Below are 24,748 nucleotides of genomic sequence, written 5' to 3'. Positions count from 1 at the left end.
GAGTTAGAAATTAACGGTAAATCGCTTGTTTGCTGCCAAATCGGAACAGAGCGGTCATTAACAAGAATCAGAAAAGACTTTACAAATCTCTTCTAATGAAACAGCAGACAGTCAGTGCGACTTATCCTTAGCAGCCCCGTCATGGCCGCGCTCTGCGGTCACCGCGCTGCGTTCAGTCCTGGTATTCTATTCATGAACCAAAACAAGGGACTGTGCGAGCGCGGAGAGAGAACGCGGCGGATTGTTATTTCCACCTGCGAGGTCCTTTAAGTTGCAATTAACATTTTCTGTCGCTTCTTCACTTCCGTCCTTTTAACTCTTCCGGTGTCTTTTGTTTCCTAGAATAATACAAATAAGAGAAATTCTTCTCTCCGATGACATGTGAAGCCCTAAAAAATGTGGAAGAAACAACAACTGCGGAGCGCGTGACGGCGGCGGTGTGTTTGCGGTGGGTGTAGAACATGAAAGGTTACAGTATGGATCTGTGCCTACGCCATTTCTTTTCAACTTCAGAAGCGTCGTCCTTCCTCTGCTAACTCGGCAATCATCCAGCTGACAGATTCCGAGCTCCCCTTAATAATGCAGAGGATTTTCTTTTAACATGTCACTGCAGAAGTATCAATTCTGCCCTCGTGTCGCCGCTGACGCTGATTTTTCCTGACAGCGTTCCATTAAACCAATGAGTTTCTCCCTCCTGACGCTTCCTTAAATATTCCTCCGAGTGATGGATTTGTGCTGGCATTTTGTTTTGTTTTTTTTCTTTAACAGATTGAGAAAGATGTTTTTGCATTTATGACCAAACGGCTACGCAGGTAACACAGGCGAAAAATGGAGAAAAGACAAAGATTAATTTTGTGTTTATTATTTTCTTCTTATTGAAACAAAATAACAGCAAAAGGAATACGGTTTAAAAAAGGTCAATATAAAAAAGTAACATTTTTCACTTTATTTTGAACTTTTTCATGCTTTTTTAAGCAAGTAAACAGCAATGAAAATAATGGAGATTACAGCCATATTCATACACAAGTCCATGCACAAACTGCGCCGTCCAGATGGATGGACTTTGCAAAGGCAAAAATTTCTGCAAGAAATCAGCCACATGTGACCAAGCTAAAAAGAAATATATGACAAGTCAATGTTAACATTACAAGAAGCAAAAAAAAAACCTACGGGTCTATCTCTATTATTTCTAACTTTAGCTTTGATTTTCGTTATAATTATTATATTTATTGTAACTTTTATTATTTATTTTGCATTTGATTTTGTAATTTTTTGGGGCATAACTTAAAAAAAGTAATGAACTTCAGTAAGCCAGATTTGCTGAGATTGCCAAACTTAAACTTATTACAGGGTGTGCGCTTTTATGAAAGATTCTCGCTGAATGATACACTTGTTGCATCACGGGACAATTTTGTCTAAAGTTTCAATTTTTGCAGCAACATTTTGGCAAATTTTAGGCCATGTCAACGCCAGGCACAAAGACTATTGAGAATATCTACTATATAATTGTCTAAGGGTCACTTCTGTCTGTCCTTCTGTCTGTCGCGGTTATTAGTTCGCTGATTGGTCTCGGCAGCTGCCTGTCATGGCTGCCGCGACCAATCAGCGACGCGCACAGTCCGGAAGAAAATGGCCGCTCCTTACTCCCCGCACGGCGCCCGCATACACCCCTCCGCTCAACGCTCACACAGGGTTAATGCCGGCGGTAATGGACCTCGTTATGCCGCGGGTAACGCACTCCGTTACCGCTGCTATTAACCCTGTGTGACCACCTTTTTACTATTCATGCTGCCTATGCGGCATGAATAGTAAAACGATCTAATGTTAAAAATAATTTAAAAAATAAAAAATCGTTATATACTCACCGTCCGTCGGCCCCTCGGATCGACAACAGGCCTGCCCGACGCTCCGGTGACCGCTCCATGCTGCGATCTCGCAAGATGAAGACGTAGCGGTCTCGCGAGACCGCTACGTCATCATCTCGCGAGACCGCAATGCACCGGGAGCTCCGGAAGGTGAGTATATAACTATTTTTTATTTTAATTCTTTTTTTTTTAACAGGGATATGATGCCCACATTGCTATATACTGCGTGGGCTGTGCAATATACTACGTGGGCTGTGCAATATACTCCGTGCGCTGGGCAATATACTACGTGGCTGAGCAATATACTCCGTGCACTGGGCAATATACTCCGTGCGCTGGGCAATATACTACGTGGGCTGGGCAATATACTCCGTGCGCTGGGCAATATACTACGTGGCTGGGCAATATACTCCGTGCGCTGGGCAATATACTCCATGCGCTGGGCAATATACTACGTGGGCTGGGCAATATACTCCGTGCGCTGGGCAATATACTACGTGGCTGTGCTATATACTACATGGCTGGGCAATATACTACGTAGCTGGGCAATATACTACGTGGCTGGGCAATATACTACGTGACTATACAATGTGGGCTGTGCAAAATACAAAGTGGGCTGCGCAATATAATACGTGGGCTGGGCAATATACTACATGGGCTGGGCAATATACTACGTGGGCTGCGCAATATAATACGTGGGCTGGGCAATATACTACATGGGCTGGGCAATATACTACGTGGGCTGTGCAATATACAATGTGGGCTGCGCAATGTACTGCGTGGGCTGCGCAATGTACTGCGTGGGGTGTGCAATATACTACGTGGCCTGTGCTATACACTACGCATACATATTCTAGAATACCCGATGCGTTAGAATCGGGCCACCATTTAGTTTTTAATATTTGTCCAATATTTTCCACTTTTTTCCTGGTTGCAAACAAAAAAAAATGCTGGTCTCGGAAAGTGGAGACAAAAAAACATTTTTTTTTTTTTTTTTAACAAAATTCTGACTTTTTATTCTATTTAAATTTATGCAAGTTTGGTATTGTCATAAGCGTGCAGGCCTGAAGAATCCTACTGTTAGGTCATTTCTACAACACAGCAAAAGAATTTTACATAAAAGCCCAAAAACTATTTTGGAACTATGGGGTTTTGTTTTGTTTTTTTTGCTTTTTTTTAATTTCACAGCACTTACAATTTAATTTTTTTCCTTTTTCTCAGTACATTACATATATACAGTACAGGCCAAAAGTTTGGACACACATTTAAAGATTTTTCTGTATTTTCATGACTATGAAAATTGTACATTCACACTGAAGGCATCAAAACTATGAATGTGGAATTATATACTTAACAAAAAAGTGTGAAACAACTGAAATTATGTCTTATATTCTAGGTTCTTCAAAGTAGCCACCTTTTGCTTTGATGACTGCTTTGCACACTCTTGATTGTGACTTGTAGGATCGCTATTTCCAACAGGTGGCGCTATAGAGTTTAAGTCCTCTTTTTCTCAGAAGAGGCAATTTGCATATTTAATTTCCCGGAGGAGCATTGCACGGCGAATAAGCCTCCTTACCTTGACAAGCCAGCTGGTAAGTCACTCTCCATAAGGAGAAACGTTACCCCTTAGACCCCAGTCCAGAGCCTCTCACCTAGCCAAATCAGTTCTCATGCTTCGCACTGACGAGGGCCAACAGCCCGAAACACAGTGTCAGCGAATTGAGATACTTGATTTGGCTTTTAGCCTAAGTCATATTGCACAACTCGTTAAAGGGTTGATTGTGACTTGTAGGATCGCTACTTCCAACAGGTGGTGCTATAGAGTTTAAGTCCTCTTTTTCCCAGAAGAGGAAATTTGCATATTGCACACTCTTGGCATTCTCTTGATGAGCTTCAAGAGGTAGTCACCGGGAATGGTCTTCCAACAATCTTAAAGGAGTTCCCAGAGATGCTTAGCGCTTGTTGGCCCTTTTGCCTTCACTCTGCGGTCCAGCTCACCCCAAACCATCTTGATTGGGTTCAGGTCTGGTGACTGTGGAGGCCAGATCATCAGGCGTAGCACCCCATCACTCTCCTTCTTGGTCAAATAGCCCTTACACAGCCTGGAGGTGTGTTTGGGGTCATTGTCCTGTTGAAAAATAAATGATGGTCCAACTAAACGCAAACCGTATGGAATAGCATGCCGCTGCAAGATGCTGTGGTAGCCATGCTGGTTCAGTATGCCTTCAATTTTGAATAAATCCCCAACAGTGTCACCAGCAAAGCACCCCCACACCATCACACCTCTTCCATGCTTCACAGTGGGAACCAGGCATGTAGAGTCCATCCGTTCACCTTTTCTGCGTCGCACAAAGACACGGTGGTTGGAACCAAAGATCTCACATTTGGACTCATCAGACCAAAGCACAGATTTCCACTGGTCTAATGTCCATTCCTTGTGTTCTTTAGCCCAAACAAGTCTCTTTTGCTTGTTGTCTGTCCTTAGCAGTGGTTTCCTAGCAGCTATTTTACCATGAAGGCCTGCTGCACAAAGTCTCCTCTTAACAGTTGTTGTAGAGATGTGTCTGCTGCTAGAACTCTGTGTGGCATTGACCTGGTCTCTAATCTGAGCTGCTGTTAACCTGCAATTTCTGAGGCTGATGACTCGGATAAACTTATCCTCAGAAGCAGAGGTGACTCTTGGTCTTCCTTTCCTGGGGCGGTCCTCATGTGAGCCAGTTTCTTTGTAGCGCTTGATGGTTTTTGCCACTGCACTTGGGGACACTTTCAAAGTTCTCCCAATTTTTCAGACTGACTGACCTTTATTTCTTAAAGTAATGATGGCCACTCGTTTTTCTTTACTTAGCTGCTTTTTTCTTGCCATAATACAAATTCTAACAGTCTATTCAGTAGGACTATCAGCTGTGTGTATCCACCAGACTTTTGCACAACACAACTGATGGTCCCAACCCCATTTATAAGGCAAGAAATCCCACTTATTAAATCTGACAGAGCACACCTGTGCAGTGAAAACCATTCCCAGTGACTACCTCTCAAAGCTCATCAAGAGAATGCCAAGAGTGTGCAAAGCAGTCATCAAAGCAAAAAGTGGCTACTTTGAAGAACCTAGAATATAAGACATAATTTCAGTTGTTTCACACTTTTTTGTTAAGTATATAATTCCACATGTGTTAATTCATAGTTTTGATACCTTCAGTGTGAATGTACAATTTTCATAGTCATGACAATACAAAAAAACCTTTAAATGAGAAGGTGTGTCCAAACTTTTGGTCTGTACTGTATATGAATGGCGTATTACAAAACTAATACTCATGCCACAAAAAGCAAACCCTCGTACAGCAATGTCTTTGGAAAAATGAAAAAGTGATATTTCTTACAATGAGGACAGGAAATTATTAAAGTGCAAAAATGAAAAATCGACAAGTGCTTAAGGGGTTAATTGGGCAGATATATCAAAAAAATTTAGATGAAAAATACACAGAATATGCAGCACAAATAGGACTTTTAAATTTCTGCCATTCCTTTTTCAAGTATATCCCGAGAACATTGGTGCCAGTTTTTATTTATTTGCTTTTATCCTGTTTATTTCTGTTCTTTGCCTTTCAGAATCCTCTGAGCTGGAAAGAAGTTGACAGGAGAGTTAACTCGCAGTTTCTGCATTTGAGTTAGCAGAAGAAATACCTAGCGCTGTTTGATATTTCACATGGGAAAGCAAGAAAGCAATTACTAAATCATGCATGGAAGCTCTGCATTTCAACAAAAAGCAAAGTGAGGGCTTTAATCTGTGTCTGAAGGAAGCCGAGAGCGAGCGCTGTGTTAAATACCATGGTACATGGCAGGTCTGTGACTGCGCTTATTTAATACTGTATGATAGTTAAAAGCCTGGAAAAGTGTCACGTCTTAGTCAGTGAATAAACTCGAAAAGGAGCTGTAATCCGCTAAATGATGACTTATGTACCAAACAACACGAGAAGGGGAAGGATGAAAGCAGAGTAATGGCCTCAGATTACAAGGAGTTCTTACACCATTTTCTTGTCATGGATGAGAAATACACATTTTATAAGGAGCCTACTAAAATGTGAATATTATAATACTGCTCCTGCCCCTATCCACAAAAATATAACTACTATAATACTGCCCCTACGTACAAGAATATAACTACTATAATACTGCTGCTATGTACAAGAATATAACTACTATAATACTGCTCCTATGTACAAGAATATAACTACTATAATGCTGCCCCTATGTACAAGAATATTACTACTATAATACTACCCCTATGTACAGGAATATAACTACTATAATACTGCCCCTACGTACAAGAATATAACTACTATAATACTGCTGCTATGTACAAGAATATAACTACTATAATACTGCCCCTATGTACAAGAATATTACTACTATAATACTGCCCCTACGTACAAGAATATAACTACTATAATACTGCTGCTATGTACAAGAATATAACTACTATAATACTGCCCCTATGTACAAGAATATAACTACTATAATACTGCTCCTATGTACAAGGGTATAACTACTATAATACTGCCCCTATGTACAAGAATATTACTACTATAATACTACCCCTATGTACAGGAATATAACTACTAGAATACTGCCCCTATGTACAAGAATATAACTACTATAATACTGCTCCTAGGTACAAGAATATAACTACTATAATACTGCCCCTATGTACAAGAATATAACTACTATAATACTGCTCCTATGTACAAGAATATAACTACTATAATACTGCTCCTATGTACAATAATATAACTACTATAATACTGCTCCTATGTACAAGAATATAACTACTATAATACTGCCCCTATGTACAAGAATATAACTACTATAATACTGCTCTTATGTACAAGAATATAACTACTATAATACTGCTCCTATGTACAAGAATATAACTACTATAATACTGCCCCCTATGTACAAGAATATTACTACTAAACTATGTTCCAAATTATTATGCAAATTACATTTTTCTCTGATTTTCCTAAATGGTCGGTGCAAATGACAGTCTAATAAAAGTAATCACCCGTTAGAGTATACATCAAATTTTATTGAATAAACCTCCCAATGATAACAGTATAATCTCCAAAATGAATAAAAACTTAAAATGCACTGTTCCAAATTATTAGGCACAGTAGAATTTCTAAACATTTGATAAATATTTAGAATTGAGAGTCCTCAGTGGTTGATACCTTTTAATGGCTAACTGAAAAGATGGTAACAAATTGCAAGCTTTCGAGACTACATACGTCTCTTCATCAGGCAAAGACTAAAACAAATTCTGAAGAATCACATATTTATGCACAACATAGTATAGAGGAAAAAAAAAAAAAAAAAGAGGGGAAAAAAACCCATGGATAAGCTAGGTGACATGAAGCAGAATTACCATGGGTGATAAACAGTTACGTCCATAAATATTGGGCCAATTCTTAGATAAGGATTGTTTTATTGTCCTGTGATTAGGGTCTCGTTCTGTTGTGATGACCCCACATGGTCTGAGGGGCAAGTTCATTAGTTGATGTAAAAAGACATAAATCCGTGTGACACATTCATTCCTGCATTTAGAGTGTCAAAGGTCATCATCAGTTTATACTCCCAGACTCTTCTGTCTCTCTGAGTTTTGAAGTTACTTTTCAATACAAGTAATTTCATGTCCATAATGCTATGATTTGGGAGACAGAAATGTATTGCCACAGGTATATCCATTCTTTTTTCTTTTTTTTATTGTGTGGCGATGAGAGTTCATCCTTGTTCTCAGTTTCTGCCCTGTCTCCCCCACATACAGACCCCCAGTTGGACATTTAGTACAAATAATTAGGTACACCACATTAGAAGTGATGCAGCTGAATGTACCTGGTATCTTGTAGTCCTGGTGTGAATTGGGGATCTTTATCTTGTCCGTGTCTTTGTACTAAATGTCCAACTGGGGGTCTGTATGTGGGGGAGACAGGGCAGAAACTGAGAACAAGGATGAACTCTCATCGCCACACAATAAAAGAAAAAAGAATGGATATACCTGTGGCAATACATTTCTGTCTCCCAAATCATAGCATTATGGACATGAAATTACTTGTATTGAAAAGTAACTTCAAAACTCAGAGAGACAGAAGAGTCTGGGAGTATAAACTGATGATGACCTTTGACACTCTAAATGCAGGAATGAATGTGTCACACGGATTTATGTCTTTTTACATCAACTAATGAACTTGCCCCTCAGACCATGTGGGGTCATCACAACAGAACGAGACCCTAATCACAGGACAATAAAACAATCCTTATCTAAGAATTGGCCCAATATTTATGGACGTAACTGTTTATCACCCATGGTAATTCTGCTTCATGTCACCTAGCTTATCCATGGGTTTTTTTCCCCTCCTTTTTTTTTTTTTTTTTTTTTTCTCTATACTATGTTGTGCATAAATATGTGATTCTTCAGAATTTGTTTTAGTCTTTGCCTGATGAAGAGACGTATGTAGTCTCGAAAGCTTGCAATTTGTTACCATCTTTTCAGTTAGCCATTAAAAGGTATCAACCACTGAGGACTCTCAATTCTAAATATTTTTCTATCTACTGGCTAACACGGTACCAAGATATATTTCTTTCCTGTAAACATTTGATATGTTTTAAAGAACTCAAAATGCTCACTTGTGGATTTTGCAGCATTAGGAGGTCACATTCACTGAACAAAAAAGCTATTTAGCTCCAAAACATCCTAACAGGCCAAGTTACATGTTACCATAGGAACCCTTCTTTGATATCACCTTCACAATTCCTGCATCCATTGAGTTTCTGCTTGTATTTCTTTGCATGAAGTTGGAATAGCCTCCAGAGCTGCTGTTTTGCACCCTCATAGATCTTTTGCTTGATGATACTCCGAAGGTTCTCTATAGGGTTGAGGTCAGGGGAAGATGGTGGCCACACCATGGGTTTATCTCCTTTTATGCCCATAGCAGCCAATGACTCAGAGGTTTTCTTTACAGCATGAGATGGGGCATTGTCAGCATGAAGATGATTTTGCTCCTGAAGGCACATTTCTGCTTTTTATACCATGGAGGAAAGTTGTCAGTCAGAAACTCTATATACTTTGTAGAGGTCATTTTCACACCTTCAGGAACCTTAAAGGGCCCTACCAGCTGTTTCTCCATGATTCTGGCCCAAAACATGACTCCTCTGCCTCCTTGCTGTTGTTGCAGCCTTGTTGGGACATGGTGGCCATCCACCAACCATCCACTACTCCATCCATCTGGACCATCCAGGGTTGCTCAACACTTATCAGTAAACAAGAATGTTTGGAAATTAGTCTTCATGTATGTGTGGGCCCAATGCAACCATTTCTGCTTGTGAACACTGTTTAGAGGAGGCCGAATAGTAGGTTTATGCACCACAGCAAGCCTTTGAAGGAGCCTACACCTTGAGGTTCGAGGGACTCCAGAGGCACCAGCAGCTTCAAATATCTTTTTGCTGCTTTGTAATGGCTTTTTAGCTCTCTTAGGCTAGGGTCACATTGCGTTAAGGCAGTCCGTTTAGCGCATAGCGCTACGGACTGCGCTAACGCAATGTCCCAAAAGTGATCGCGTTAGCCGATCCCGCTAGCGCAGATCCCCGATCTGCGCTAGCGAGGAACGGACCGCGAAAGCTGCAAGCAGCGTTCGCGGGCCGTCACTCAAATGACGGCACATCGCTAGCGCCCGCCCAATGTGGGCGGGCGCTAGCGACGCGTTCACCATTACAGGCTATGGCGGCATTAACGGACTACATTAACACCGCGTTATGCCGCGGTGTAACGTAGTCCGTTAAACGCGGTCACATAACGCAATGTGACCCTAGCCTTAATCCGATGAACTTGCCTGGCAGAAATCTTCCTCATTATGCCTTTATCAACACAAACACATCTGTGCTCAGATACAGCCACAAATCTCTTAACAGTACGATGATCACGCTTAAGTTTTCAGGAAATATCTAATGTTTTCATCCCTTTACCAAGGCATTGCACTATTTGATGCTTTTCAGCAGCAGAGAGATCCTTTTACTTTCCCATGTTACTTGAAAACTGTGACCTGCTTAATAATGTGGAACATCATTTTTAAGTAGTTTTCCTTTAATTAGAATCACCTGGAAAACTAATTATCCCATGTGTTTAAGATTGATTTCAGTGATCCATTGAGTCCTGAGACACAATACCATCCACAAGTTTATTTGAAAAATAAAACAATTAAATCTTTATCACACTTAAATCCAATTTGCATAATAATTTGGAACACAGTGTATAATACTGCTCCAATGTACAAGAATAACTACTATAATACTGCCCCTATGTACAAGAATATAACTACTATAATACTGCTCCTATGTACAAGAATATAACTACTATAATACTGCCCCTATGTACAAGAATATAACTACTAAAATACTGCCCCTATGTACGAGAATACAACTACTATAATACTGCTCCTATGTACAAGAATATAACTACTATAATACTGCTCCTATATACAAGAATATAACTACTATAATACTGCTCCTATGTACGAGAATATAACTACTATAATATTGCTCCTATGTACAAGAATATAACTACTATAATACTGCCCCTATGTACAAGAATATAACTACAATAATACTGCTCCTATGTACAAGAATATAACTACTATAATACTGCCCCTATGTACAAGAATATAACTACTATAATACTGCTCCTATGTACAAGAATATAACTACTAAAATACTGCCCCTATGTACGAGAATACAACTACTATAATACTGCTCCTATGTACAAGAATATAACTACTATAATACTGCTCCTATATACAAGAATATAACTACTATAATACTGCTCCTATGTACGAGAATATAACTACTATAATACTGCTCCTATGTACAAGAATATAACTACTACTATTGTATACATTACAATAATAATAATAATAATAAAAATAATAATCTTTATTTTTATATAGCGCTAACATATTCCGCAGCGCTTTACAGTTTGCACACATTATCATCGCTGTCCCCGATGGGGCTCACAATCTAATTTCCCTATCAGTATGTCTTTGGAATGTGGGAGGAAACCCGGAGGAAACCCACGCAAACACGGAGAGAACATACAAACTCTTTGCAGATGTTGTCCTGGGTAGGATTAGAACCCAGGACTCCAGCGCTGCAAGGCTGCAGTGCTAACCACTGCGCCACCGTGCTGCCCAAATGTACAAGAATGTACAAAAATGAACAAAAATATAACTACTATAATACTGCCCCTATGTACAAGAATATAACTACTATAATACTGCCCTCTATGTACAAGAATATAACTACTATAATACTGCCCCCTATGTACAAGAATATAACTACTATAATACTGCTCCTATGTACAAGAATATAACTACTATAATACTGCCCCTATGTACAAGAGTATAACTACTATAATACTGCTCCTATGTACAAGAATATAACTACTATAATACTGCTCCTATGTACAAGAATATAACTACTATAATACTGCCCTCTATGTACAAGAATATAACTACTATAATACTGCCCCCTATATACAAGAATATAGCTACTATAATACTGCTCCTATGTACAAGAATATAACTACTATAATACTGCCCCTATGTACAAGAATATAACTACTATAATACTGCCCCCTATGTACTTTAGTATTTCTATTTTCTGCATCTTGTGTCTTCCCCTTCCGCTACATAGACAGGACAGAAGTTGTGTATTATGTTACTGTTCTCAACTAATTATGTCCGTTTCCCTTTAAGGCGCCGGCGCTGCAGACCAGATGATAGGAGTGAAGTGTATGGAGGTAATTTGGATTATGTAGATTTGGAGTTTGGTGAAGCAGAAGACGAATAACTTTCGCTCCGAGTCACAGACACGACTTTCCTGCTACATTTCACTGCGGGTCTCGCAGAGTCTCTGACAATTAGTCGGTGCTGGGAAATTCTGTTTGGCACTGGCAGATCGGGTGCGGATGTGCAGCCACTGATCTGTGGGAAGCAGCGAGCAGGTGCGTGTCTTCATGGCGTTACGCTTCCGTTCTGAGCCTGCATCCTCCTGGTGATGATCCATGGACCGCCTGCTGGCACAGATTTCAGATGCCGCTCGCCTGCTCCAATAAGGCAAATTCTGCAAGTGCAGAGCGGAGAACATGAGTGCCAGGAACATGAAAACAGCGACAATGCAAAGATTTCAATGGTTTGAAGCCATTGCTTCGTTTTGACGCCGGCACAGCGATTGGGTAATTAAAATTTGAAAGCAAAATATTTTTGGAGGAGAGTTACATTTCTGTAAATTTTCTGCGGCCGATGTAACATTGTGTATCTGTCATCATGCACAAAATAAATACAGGGCAGCATAAATTACAGGAGCCACGCTCTTATGACCATCCAATAAGGACCCCCACACCTTATCTCATTCTATTAGTGTCTCACAAGTTTGATAAATCCCCTTAAGTATTGCACGCAGGTTATATACTGTATATTAACGGACCCCTTCATCTATACTGCTGCTCCAGTGTACTGACCCCAGGCTGTTCCCGACTACACTACCTGCTGATCCTTTAACTATACTGCTGCTCCGGTGTACCGACCCCTGGCTATTCCTGACTACACTACCTGCTGATCCTTCAACTATACTGCTGCTCCCGTGTACTGACCCCAAGCTGTTCCTAACTACACACTACCTGCTGATCCTTCAACTATACTGCTGCTCCCGTGTACCGACTCCTGGCTACTCCTGACTACACTACCTACTGATCCTTCAACTATACTGCTGCTCCCGTGTACCGACTCCTGGCTACACTACCTACTGATCCTTCAACTATACTGCTGCTCCCGTGTACTGACCCCAGGCTATTCCTGACTATGCTACCTGCTGATCCTCTCAACTGTACTGCTGCTCCCGTGTACCGACCCCTGGCTATTCCTGACTACGCTACCTGCTAATCCTTCAACTATACTGCTGCTCCCGTGTACTGACCCCAGGCTATTCCTGAGTACACTACCAGCTGATCCTTCAACTATACTGCAGCTCCCGTGTACCGACCCCTGGCTATTCCTGACTACGCTACCTGCTAATCCTTCAACTATACTGCTGCTCCCATGTACTGACCCCTGGCTATTCCTGAGTACACTACCAGCTGATCCTTCAACTATACTGCTGCTCCCGTGTACCGTCTCCTGGCTATTCCTGACTACGCTACCTGCTGACCCTTCAACTACACTGCTGCTCTCATGCACCGACCCCTGGCTATTCCTGACTATGCTACCTGCTGAGCCTTCAATTACACTGCTGCTCCCGTGTACTGACCCCTGGCTATTCCTGACTACGCTAACTACTGACCCATCAACTATACTGCTGCTCCCATGTATCGACTTCTGGCTATTCCAGACTACAGAACCTGCTGATCCTTCAACTATTCTGCTGCTCCCATGTAGCGACCTCTGGCTATTCCTGACTACACTACCTACTGATCCTTCAACTATTCTGCTGATCTCATGTACCGACCTCTGGCTATTCCTGACTACGCTACTTACTGACCCTTCAATTATACTGCTGCTCCCGTGTACCGACCTCTGGCTATTCCTGACTATGCTACCTGCAGGTGCTGCCTCTAGTGGTTGCAATACCACTACTCCAACTCAGGTCAGTCTATAACACTGGTTCTCCCTTCACTATGGATCGTGCATGTCTTTAATGAAATACGGTAGGCACATCTTCCACGTGCCATCACCAGAAATTCATGCCAATCAGGGGCCTCGCACTGTTCTGTCAGAATTTATGAAACAAAGTAAATTTGTAGGGCGCCCTTGGCCAAACCCCATCCTAGCTAGCTCTTCAACTTTTCTAAATGTTGCCTCAGCGGAAAAAAAAAAAAACATAGGTAGTCCCAACTGCACAACTTTTGGAGGTTTACAAATACTTTGTTTTACGACAGAATTCTGCCTCAAACTTCCTGATGAATCGCAGACCTCGTCATTGCCCAGTAACGCGGCCACATCTAGGTCATGTAGTGTCCACAGGGTTACTTTAACTTGCAAAAGAAGTGTCCTTTCTGGATAATCAGGTGCTGGATTGAAGGAATTTTACATTCAGCACTCAAATATCACATCCCGGATAGGTTTTATGGCGCATTTTCTTGTGATTATCTCCTTAGTTTTTGCATGTTTGGTTGATGAACGTTTCTTTTTTTCATCTTCATGAATCATAAAATTAAAAAATAAATAAATAAATGGTTTCCCATCTTCATCACATTTTAGGATAAGACGGAGATGAACTCCACAGATAATCAGCATCCACCGGCCGCCCCATCCAGGCCAATGGTATGGGAGCGATGTGACTAATGGGGGGGGGGATCTGGCGCTGGCTCACGGACCTCCGAAATGATTGAAAGGAGACATAAAATGTAAATGAGCTAGTTTCCGATCGCATAATTGTAATGATGCAACGAGCAAAGCGAAGAATTTACTGTCTCCAGTTTTCTCTAAAAAGCAATCAGTGGAAAAGACGACTTCACTGATTTATGGGAACCTTCTCCATCTCCGCACTCCGTACATTAACCGCCAAGACAGACGCAAGATGGATGGATCGACAGCTACAAGATGACTTACAGTAAAGTCCCAGTAATCCGGAAACCACTCATCTGCCATCACACGTTCAAGTGCCGGATTACCAGGAGGTTGTGTGGCGCTGCCAAGGTCAATGCCAAGGACACGGAGCAGACGGCATAGCCATTACTACCCTGAATAATCCTCCAATTCCTGACGACATTCCTCATCTGATCAGCTCCAATCTCACAAGGTTTGTCGGTATCCGCCACGAGTAGAGCAAGGAGGAGCCATACACATAAAATTGTGGCAACAATCGTGTGCGGCATCTGCAGGACGGCACAACGGTCGGATTGCAGGACACGACTGGACCACATTGCACCAAAGACCCCGATGTCGGCAATATTGCTACATAATGATTGTAGATGCCCCCTACATGAAGCCTCACTCACTTCTGCTGAGCGCCAGCGCGGTGCCACTAAGTGTGACAGCTCCAATTGTAGTCATTAAGCCATTAACTCCCCGGCAGTTCTGCGCCGCTGTAACCTTTACTGATGGATTAGAACATTGCGAGCAGCGCGGCACACGGACTAATTTCCTGAAACAATAAAACACAGAATTTCTCATTGGAGCTCAATGAAACGCAGCGACGAGACCTTACTCATGCTTCACATCTAGATGCGGAGTCATGTTCCCGTCATTATGTGCCGTACTTAGCGCGGCTCGGAATCGCGGATCCGGCACCTTCCATTCACTCAATGTTTGTCTCCCAATTCTTTTCATTTCCTTTGTCTCTCTTTCTGCAGTAGAATAATCAGGAAATAAACAGAAAGGGTCCAATTCAGCAAGTGGCGTTTGTAATAAATCTGGGGTAAAACACCTCGAAACGTCAAGATTATTTTTGCGCAACTTCATGTTGTGCAAAAAGTTTGCAACCTAGAAAACTTTTTATAAAGTGTCCAGAGCTGGGGCGAGACAGCCGTGACCAAGAACACCCGACTGATTCATGGCAAGTTAGCCACTAAAATGGTGTAAATTACAATGTAACATTTCAGGTGTCGCGGCTCGGCAGCAGGAAGAGGTGCTGACCTCACTAAGAGGCGCTGACCTCACTAAGAGGCGCTGACCTCACTAAGAGGCTCATTACGTGTTCACCTGTTTGTTTAGTTTTGGTGCATTCGCCATTGTGGATCTGGCTTAGGGTTTCTAGATGATTCATGAGCTACATCTTTTTAAAAAGTCCTGGCATTTTTGCACACATGCCGTCCTCCAGGATTTTATGGATGTCTGAGATATTTCTACAAATTTTGCAACATTTAAATACAAAAATAAAGTTTTTGATTTTCCACACTCTTCAAGAACTGCAGATTTTTAAGAATTTGATGCAAAAAACATCAACGAATAAAGAAAAAAGAAAAGAGACTTAAAAGAACACAAAATGATTCAAGCTCTAAGTATCTAAGAGTTGTTTTTTTTTCTATAGTTTCACCATCTCGTCACTTGTGGGAATTATTCTGGGTTGGTGTGAAGTGAATGTTGCCGCAGTTATAATCAGAGTCATTTTTAATATTTAGCAATAATCTCCTGGTGATTGACTGAGTTTAATATCGGCCAGACAACTCGTCACACGGGGAAGCGATTCAATCTGCCGCCACCGAACAAAAATAAGTGAGAGCCTCCGATATATGGGCAAGAGATGGCGACCCAACAGAGGGAGGAGCAATTGTTACAAGAGGCCGCCCCCTCTCAGTGCGCAGGGCAATATGATCGCTGCTCCAGGTCATCATTACACAAGATATAATGTATCACAGACCGAGCTGACACATGAGAGCAAATCTGTTCTTGCGTTAATCACTTGTAGATAAATTATAAATTAAAATTAGTAATAAATCCAATGTCACCGACACCGTCCTCACTTCCCAGCATTCTGTAGCCATCCGCTCTGGCTGCAGCACCTCTATAAATGTTCAGAAGCCAATAAAAACAAATATTCTAGAGCAATAAATTAACTAATCTGAAAGGAGGGGAGAGGAGGGGGATGCAGCTGCAGCTTCTCGCTCTCTGAATTTTTGCTCTGAAGGGAGGGGGAAGACATCTGATTGGCTCAGAGATGTGGAAGTGCCCGCCCACTCAGCCAGCAAGGAGGGAGAAATGGTGCAGGTACAGAAACAGCCAAGGGAAGAAAGACCCCAAATCAGCAGATTGTGCCCCGATTCTGGCCTCTCAACTGCAGGAGAGGAGCGTTCTATGTGCCCCCAATGGCAGATACATATCATGGTGCAGACACATATTCCCGACAGTCGCTTCTCTCCTACATCAGTCCTCACTGTCATTCTAACATTTTATTCATGAAACAAGAAGATCAGGATGAACATGACTACCGCTCAGGTCCATCTTTGCTTCCACCAGATAAATTGTCAGAAGTGTTAATTCCTTCAAAATATCAAGGTTTCCTTATACATTTGTAACAAACAACCCAGATGAGAATGTATCGTATGTTCACATTACATCAAACAGAAGAATCCCAAAAAGGAGGTTAATGATTTCATTTTAACGGTGTCTGATCCTGCCCTCCTGTCAATCACCAATAACTCCCATCGTTTCTGCGCCCTCGTTCTCCGGGATCCAATCCTCCGCTCTGACCGCTGGATATTGGACGGACGATGGAAAAAAAGGCTCAAAAAGGCAAACAAAAAGTACAGATCCACAGTATGGCCGCCGCATCCTGAGGCCTCTGTACAGCGAGTGTCTGTGGGGCCCAGGGCCCAGCTGGAAACCTCCCTGCATCAGTAGGAATTAGTGCAGCAATGGTCTTGTAAGGGCCTGTGCACACGTTGCAGATTTGTAGCGTGTTTTTTCTGCACAGATTTGACACAAAACATGAAGGATTTCCTGATACCAGCAGAGTGAATGAGACTCCTGAGGTCTCGTGCACACGTTGCTGATTTATCCTTGCAGATTTACAGCTTATATAACTATATAGCGCTGATTTGTTTCAGCGGTTTTGCTTCAGATTTCACCCACAATAATTTGTGGAGGAAAATCTGCAACAAAAATGCAAGTAAAAAATGCGTCAAAAATGCGCCTATTTCATGCAACATTTTTTCTGCCAAGAAATGCAGAAATGGAGCAGAAACTTCTGCTACAAATACTTAGTGTGTGCACGTGGCTTTAAGTGGGAAATGTTACACTAGTTAGGCCGGCGTCACACTAAGCGCATGGAAATATGGTCCGTTTTTTACGGCCATAATACGCAGTAATTGTCCCAAAACACTGTTCCGTATTCAATGCGAGGATGCGATTTTTACGTACAAATTTATCCGTGTGTCATCCGTATGGCTTCCGTACGGCGTTTTTTTCTCGCAGGCTTGCAAAATGGACATATCATGGATCCATCGGCTCAAATATTCTTAAAAACATATATACAGTCTATATATGTCAGTGAGACACACATATATATATATATATATATATATATTTATAATTCAGCGCTAGATAGCAGAAAAGCCGGTAATTCAATTGCCGGCTTTTCCTATCTCCTTCACAAACCCGACAGGATATGAGACATGGTTTACATACAGTATCCGCTGGACACGCACGCAAGGATAGGGGGAAGCGGGCATGACACTGGAAGAGAGTGAGTGGTTAGAAAAGAAAAACAGGAAGGTAAAAGGGGGGGGGGGGGTTTGGGGGAAGGGAGAGCAGGGAGGAGATGACATAGGACAAAGGGAGGTGGGGTCCCAAGGAAGGGTTAAAAAAGGACTGGGTGGGATGTAAGGGCTCTCTTTGACCACAGACGGACAGGATGTAATGATTACCAAAAGGGGAGTGGAATTCTGGATTAGGAAATCAAAGACGGACCAGTTAGGAAAAAGACAGAGAGTTCTGTTGGGCAGGGTGAAGAATTCCTTTATGTGTCCGTCCCGATGCTTAGAGCAATTTATGTCCGTAAGGCCACCTCAGGGAGGATCGTTGTTATGTCACGAAGAGGGGACATTCCTATCCAAATATCAGTTTGTTAAGATATTTCACAGGTGTTTGAGGGAATCGGGAATAGAGCCACGCAGTTATGGGGGGCATTCATTTCGCATTGGAGCCGCAACGGAGGCGGCTGTGGGAGGCTTGAGCACCGAAGTTTTAAAGAGAATTGGACGCTGGGAATCAAAGCGTAACCTGTCCTACGTGCGACCTTATGGAAATGGAGGATCCGAGCCGGCTGGTATTTAACATGTCACTAACATATGTTTGCTTTGTTGCAGGGCATGTTCCACTGTTAATTTGGATCTTAGGCCACTCGTACGTTCACTGGGGAGCGCTGCGAGCGGATAGACAGACTGACGGCAGACAGTTGGGTTACACAAAAGAGGCCGTGTTCATTAGGTGGTTGGGCTTTAGGGGGTTGGTCTGGAAGCAGGTTCTTCAGGAGTTTCACCTAGCAGTCCACTGCCACAGAGCCCCAGATATTCTAGTTCTACATGTAGGAGGAAATGATCTGGCAGCTCGCTCTGGGAAGGGATTAGTTGATGACATTAAAAAAGATCTGAGGCAGCTATGGTCATCCTTCCCGGGGATAAAAGTAGTGTGGTCCGACATTGTACCTAGGAAATTCTGGCGAGGAGCACGGTCGGTGCCGAGGGTTAACAAAGCACGAATGAAGGTTAATAAAGCAATATCCAAATTCGTAGTGCAGAGAGGGGGAGTGGCGGTGCGCCATGCCGGCCTGGAGGATGTACATGGGGCATTTTGGCGAGTTGACGGGGTACACTTGAATGCAACAGGGATAGATATGTGGATCGCGGGGCTGCAAGGAGGGATAGGGAGGGCCACAGCATTGCTAGTTGGTGGGGTCTCGAGCTCCTGAGGCGAGGTGCTCTCGGTGTGGCGTTGGTGGGTCCTCGAAGTCGGTAAAAAATTTGAAGTGGGGATTATTGAAAAGGCCACGAACCCCCTTCATTGGTTGGTTACCTGGTGGTGGTCTGGTGGTGGCACCCGGCGATGGTATGTCGGGGTCACATGGTTGTTAGTTTTGGGGTGATACCTGGCGATGGAACGTCGGGTTCACATTAACAGAATGGAGGTAGCCTCTTCCCCTGGACTCGCGGTGCTCCTGAGCTAAAATTAAAACGCGGCTAGGAGTAAAAAGCAGGGGGGGGGGAAGGGGCAATGCCATGGAAAAAACAGACCACCAGACTTTAGAGTTTTTTGCGACTTCGAGGACCCTACCAAGAGTCTTTTTAATTATTAATTTGCTGCTGTAGCCATTTAATATCCAAAAGAAATGTGTCTGTCATTTGTTTATAGGTGTAAGGTCAAAAAGGGGGGGGGGGTGGAAGCACGGATAATCGATCTGTCCAGGGTCAAGTATCCGCTGGACACGCACGCAAGGATAGGGGGAAGCGGGCATGACACTGGAAGAGGAGTGAGTGGTTAGAAAAGAAAAACAGGAAGCTAAAGGGGGGGGTTTGGGGGAAGGGAGAGCAGGGAGGAGATGACATAGGACAAAGGGAGGTGGGGTCCCAAGGAAGGGTTAAAAAAGGACTGGGTGGGACGTAAGGGCTCTCTTTGACCACAGACGGACGACTGGACAACAAGTCCCACCCACCCGCCCGAGAAGAAGAAAGTATTCCGGGTCACAGCGGCGATGGTCGGCAGTGACAAATTGGAAATAATATGATACTGTTATGTTAATTTGCCATGTTTCCTTCTGGGCCCAGGGGGGAAGGGCAATCCGTCGGCCATGGTTCCCCGGAGGTTTTCCCCCCACAGGGGGTTTGTTTTCCTCTCCTGAGTGCTGGCGGATGACTCCCTGTGAGTCGAAGGGTCTTGCTATAAAGAATTTGGCAATATCTTGAAGCGTTGGTGGGTCCTCGAATTCGGTAAAAAATTTGAAGTGGGGATTATTGAAAAGGCCACGAACCCCCTTCATTGGTTGGTTACCTGGTGGTGGTCTGGTGGTGGCACCCGGCGATGGTATGTCGGGGTTACATGGTTGTTAGTTTTGGGGTGATACCTGGCGATGGAACGTCGGGTTCACGTTAACAGAATGGAGGTAACCTCTTCCCCTGGACTCGCGGTGCTCCTGAGCTAAAATTAAAACGCGGCTAGGAGTAAAAAGCAGGGGGGGGGGGGGGGGGGGAAGGGGCAATGCCGTGGAAAAAACAGACCACCAGACTTTAGAGTTTTTTGCGACTTCGAGGACCCTACCAAGAGTCTTTTTAATTATTAATAAATTGGCTGCTGTGGCCGTTTAATATCCAAAAGAAATGTGTCTGTCATTTGTTTATAGGAGTAAGGTCAAAAAGGGGGGGTGGAAGCACGGATAATCGATCTGTCCAGGGTCAAGTAAACCATCTCATATCCCTTCTTTTATTACATATTCCTCTTTACTAATGTAAGAAGTGTCTCTGTGTAAAATTTGGGGACTCTAGCTATTAGGGTACCGTCACACAGTGCAATTTTGATCGCTACAACGGCACGATTCGTGACGTTCCAGCGATGCATTTACGATATCGCTGTGTCTGACACGCTACTGCGATCCGGATCCCCGCTGAGAATCGTACGTCGTAGCAGATCGTTTGAAACTTTCTTTCGTCGTCTAGTGTCCCGCTGTGGCGGCATGATTGCATTGTGTGACACAGGTTGTATACGATGTGCGCACAGTAACCAACGGCTTCTACATCGCAAATACGTCATGAAATTATCGCTCCAGCGCCGTGTATTGCAACGTGTGACCGCAGTATACGACGCTGGAGCGATACTTATACGACGCTGCAACGTCACGAATCGTGCTGTCGTAGCGATGAAAATGGCACTGTGTGACGGTACCCTTAAATTAAAGGGTCAAATCCCAGAAAAAATTGGCGTGGGCTCCCGCACAATTTTCTCCGCCAGAGTGGTAAAGCCAGTGACTGAGGGCAGATATTAATAGCCTAGAGAGGGACCATGGTTATAGGACCCCCCCTGGCTAAAAACATCTGCCCCCAGCCACCCCAGAAAAGGCACATCTGTAAGATGCGCCTATCCTGGCACTTAGCCTCTCTCTTCCCACTCCCGTGTAGCGGTGGGATATGGGGTAATGAAGGGTTAATGTCACCTTGCTATTGTAAGGTGACATTAAGCCAGGTTAATAATGGAGTGTGTCAATTATGACACCTATCCATTATTAATCCAATAGTACGAAATGGTTAATAAAACACACACACATTATTATAAAGTATTTTAATGAAATAACGACACATGGTGTTTTAATATTTTATTATACTCTTAATCCACCTGAAGACCCTTGTCACCTGATGAAATAAAGTTAAAAAAAAACAAACAACAAAATCCCATACCTTCCGTCGTTCAGTCTTGTCCCACGCTGTAAATCCATCTGAAGGGGTTAAATCATTTTACACGCAGGAGCTCTGCTAATGCAGCTGTGCTCCTGACTGTAAAACTTGGTGAATGAATGGAATGCAGGGGAATGTACTGTAGTTACCTTGAGTCGCGGTGATGCGCCGTCTGCTGGATGAACTCATATGAACTCAAGCGTGAGAAAATATTCTGAAAAATTCCCAGGCTCGAGTAAACCGTGTCTCATATCCTGTCGGGTTTGTGAAGAAGATAGGAAAAGCCGGCAATAGAATTACCGGCTTTTCTTCTATCTAGCGCTGAATTAAATATAAATATATATATATGTGTCTCACTGATATATATATATATATATACACACACACATATATATATATATATATATATATATATATATATATATATATATATATATATATATATATATATATATATATATATATATATATATATATATAACTATTCTATGTGTACACATTTATTCTACCTATTCTATTCTGTCAGTGTGATTTTACTGTACACGGCTTTTCTATAGAACACCGGTGCGTATTTCTCGCAAGTCACACGCATGGTCCGTGTGTAATCCGTAATTTTCTCGCCCTCACAGACTTTCATTGGTGGATTTTTTGCGCAATACGCTGACAAACGCAGCATGCTGCAATTTTCTACGGCCGTACAAGACCGTATAATACGGATACGTAATATACGGCAGATAGGAGCTGCCCCATAGAGAATCATTGGGCCGTGTGCAATGCGTATTTTCTGGATGTATTTTCTGCGCTCATACGTCCCTAAAACTCGCTAGTGTGACGCCGGCCTCACAGGTTGGAACACGAGTCACCTTGGAGCAGAAATGACAATCAGCGAGCGCCGTCAAAATGCAAAAATACAAGACAAGTAAAAGGCCGAGGGCTGGAGCCAGGGAAAAAGAAACATCAGGGCAACGTAGTGACGAGTGCAGACAGAAGCTCCAGCAAAACTGCGCCCACTGATGTCCTAAGGATTGGGGTTCACTTACTTACCCATATCCACCTCACAAGTCATCGAGCCTCAGCACTGTCCTGACTTTGCCCTACACTGAGAAAGGAAGGGCCTTCACAGCATTAGGAGCCATTTGCATTTGTAAACTGTGCAGCAGAGGCCTGACTGTACAGGGCATCTGCCAGTAGGATCAAACCCCCACAAATAGAATATCTGGGCGTGCAGGCATTTGAAATGGAAATCCATCTACACTGTTGCACCAGCACACTGACGCCATTGCCCGAGCACACAGATTCCGCTGTCCGCACACTGACGCCATTGCCCGAGCACACAGATTCCGCTGTCCGCACACTGACGCCATTGCCCGAGCACACAGATTCCGTTGCATGCACACACTGACGCCATTGCCCGAGCACACTAATTCCGTTGCCCGCGCACACTGATGCCATTGCCCAAGCACACTGATTCGGTTGCCCGCACACACTGACGCTGTTGCCCGAGCACACCAATTCCGTTGCTCGCGCACACTGATGCCATTGCCCAAGCACACTGATTCCGTTGCCCTAGCACACCGACGCCGTTGCCCTAGCACACTGATTCCATTGCTTTAGCACACCGACACCGTTGCCCTAGCACACTGACTCCGTTGCCCTAGCACACTGATTCCGTTGCCCGTGCACACCGACACTGTTGCCCTAGCACACCGACACCGTTGCCCTAGCACACTGACTCCGTTGCCCTAGCACACTGATTCCGTTGCCTGTGCACACCGACACTGTTGCCCTAGCACACCGACACCGTTGCCCTAGCACACTGACTCCGTTGCCCTAGCACACTGATTCCGTTGCTCTAGCACACCGACACCGTTGCCCTAGCACACTGATTCCGTTGCTCTAGCACACTGATTCCTTTGCTCTAGCACACCGACACCGTTGCCCTAGCACACTGATTCCGTTGCTCTAGCACACTGATTCCGTTGCTCTAGCACACCGACACCATTGCCCTAGCACACAGACACCGTTGCCCTAGCACACTGATTCCGTTGCTCTAGCACACCGACGCCACTGCAGCCACTAACCTGCATTAGAGTTGAGTTCTTCGTTCTCGGACTCGGTCCCATTCTGGCTGCCGCTCCCGTGGAGGCTGCTTATCGCCATCAGCTTCATCTTCTGGAGTTTCATGGCTTCCGCCATAGCAGCCGCCGTGAGTCCTGACGGAAGAAAGAAGCAAATTGTGAGACGTTTCTGTGTCAGACACAAATGTACTAGAAACCAGGAGAACGCTGGAAAATCACCCCACAAGCTGCATTTTTCACCTTTATCATAAATATCCCTGAATATCCTGCAGTGCTGCACTCGGAGATGCAATGAGTTCTGTCAGTCTCCTGTACAGCAAAGACACGGCCAGCACCTGCAGACAAGCATTGCACGTGTGAGCGCAGCTCTGGATATGACTGGAGGACACTTGTCGGTAGGCATACATTCACATAAAATGCAGCAAGTGATGAATAATCGGCAGGATATATAGTAACTGGCCGATCGCTTGGGGTCCCAATACTAGAACCCTCGTCAATCCCAGGAACAATGCTCAGTACTGCACCACTGGACTGGTTTGTTACAAAGTATCCAGTTCAGACATTCCACACGAATCCCCTAGATTTTACAATGTATCAGTCTGGAGTCCTAAAGACTGACTGGCTAATGTGAACAGGTGCCAACTAGGAGCAGCCACCTCCATCTACAATAAACAAAAAAAGTTGCCCTCGGTAGTGATAGAGCATGTCAATATGAAATATGAATAGCCTCCTCTGTCTGTGACTATAATGTTCAGCCTGAGCCTCCTGGTTCATTAATAGAATTCCAAAAATATTAGCTGTTAGCGAAAATGGGCCAGCGGGTTTTGCCTCTGTAAAACGGTTTACAGTTCTCCTATCAGGGTGTGTGGAAAGCTGGGTGACAGAGTTTG

General features: G+C 43.4%; 1 protein-coding gene and 1 long non-coding RNA gene across 5 annotated transcripts in view; one reads left to right on the top strand and one right to left on the bottom strand.

Moving 5' to 3' along the window:
- DACH2 (dachshund family transcription factor 2) overlaps nucleotides 1-24,748 on the bottom strand; it is a 386,452-nt gene that overhangs the window by 118,451 nt on the left and 243,253 nt on the right. For all 4 annotated transcript variants that reach the window (XM_077286496.1, XM_077286497.1, XM_077286493.1 and 1 more), the window contains exon 3: nucleotides 23,862-23,993. In XM_077286496.1, coding sequence (XP_077142611.1) covers nucleotides 23,862-23,993 — 132 coding nt within the window. The remainder of the gene's footprint in view (nucleotides 1-23,861; nucleotides 23,994-24,748) is intronic.
- LOC143806275 (uncharacterized) lies at nucleotides 341-11,999 on the top strand. Its single transcript, XR_013221423.1, has 3 exons — nucleotides 341-448; nucleotides 5,472-5,704; nucleotides 11,663-11,999. It is a non-coding gene; the product is annotated as an uncharacterized LOC143806275 (long non-coding RNA).

The sequence above is a fragment of the Ranitomeya variabilis genome, chromosome 2 (genome assembly GCF_051348905.1).
Source record: "Ranitomeya variabilis isolate aRanVar5 chromosome 2, aRanVar5.hap1, whole genome shotgun sequence".
In the NCBI taxonomy this organism is placed as follows: Eukaryota; Metazoa; Chordata; class Amphibia; order Anura; family Dendrobatidae; genus Ranitomeya; species Ranitomeya variabilis.
Note: the sequence above shows the minus strand (reverse complement) of the source record. Positions and strands in the feature narration are given on the sequence as shown.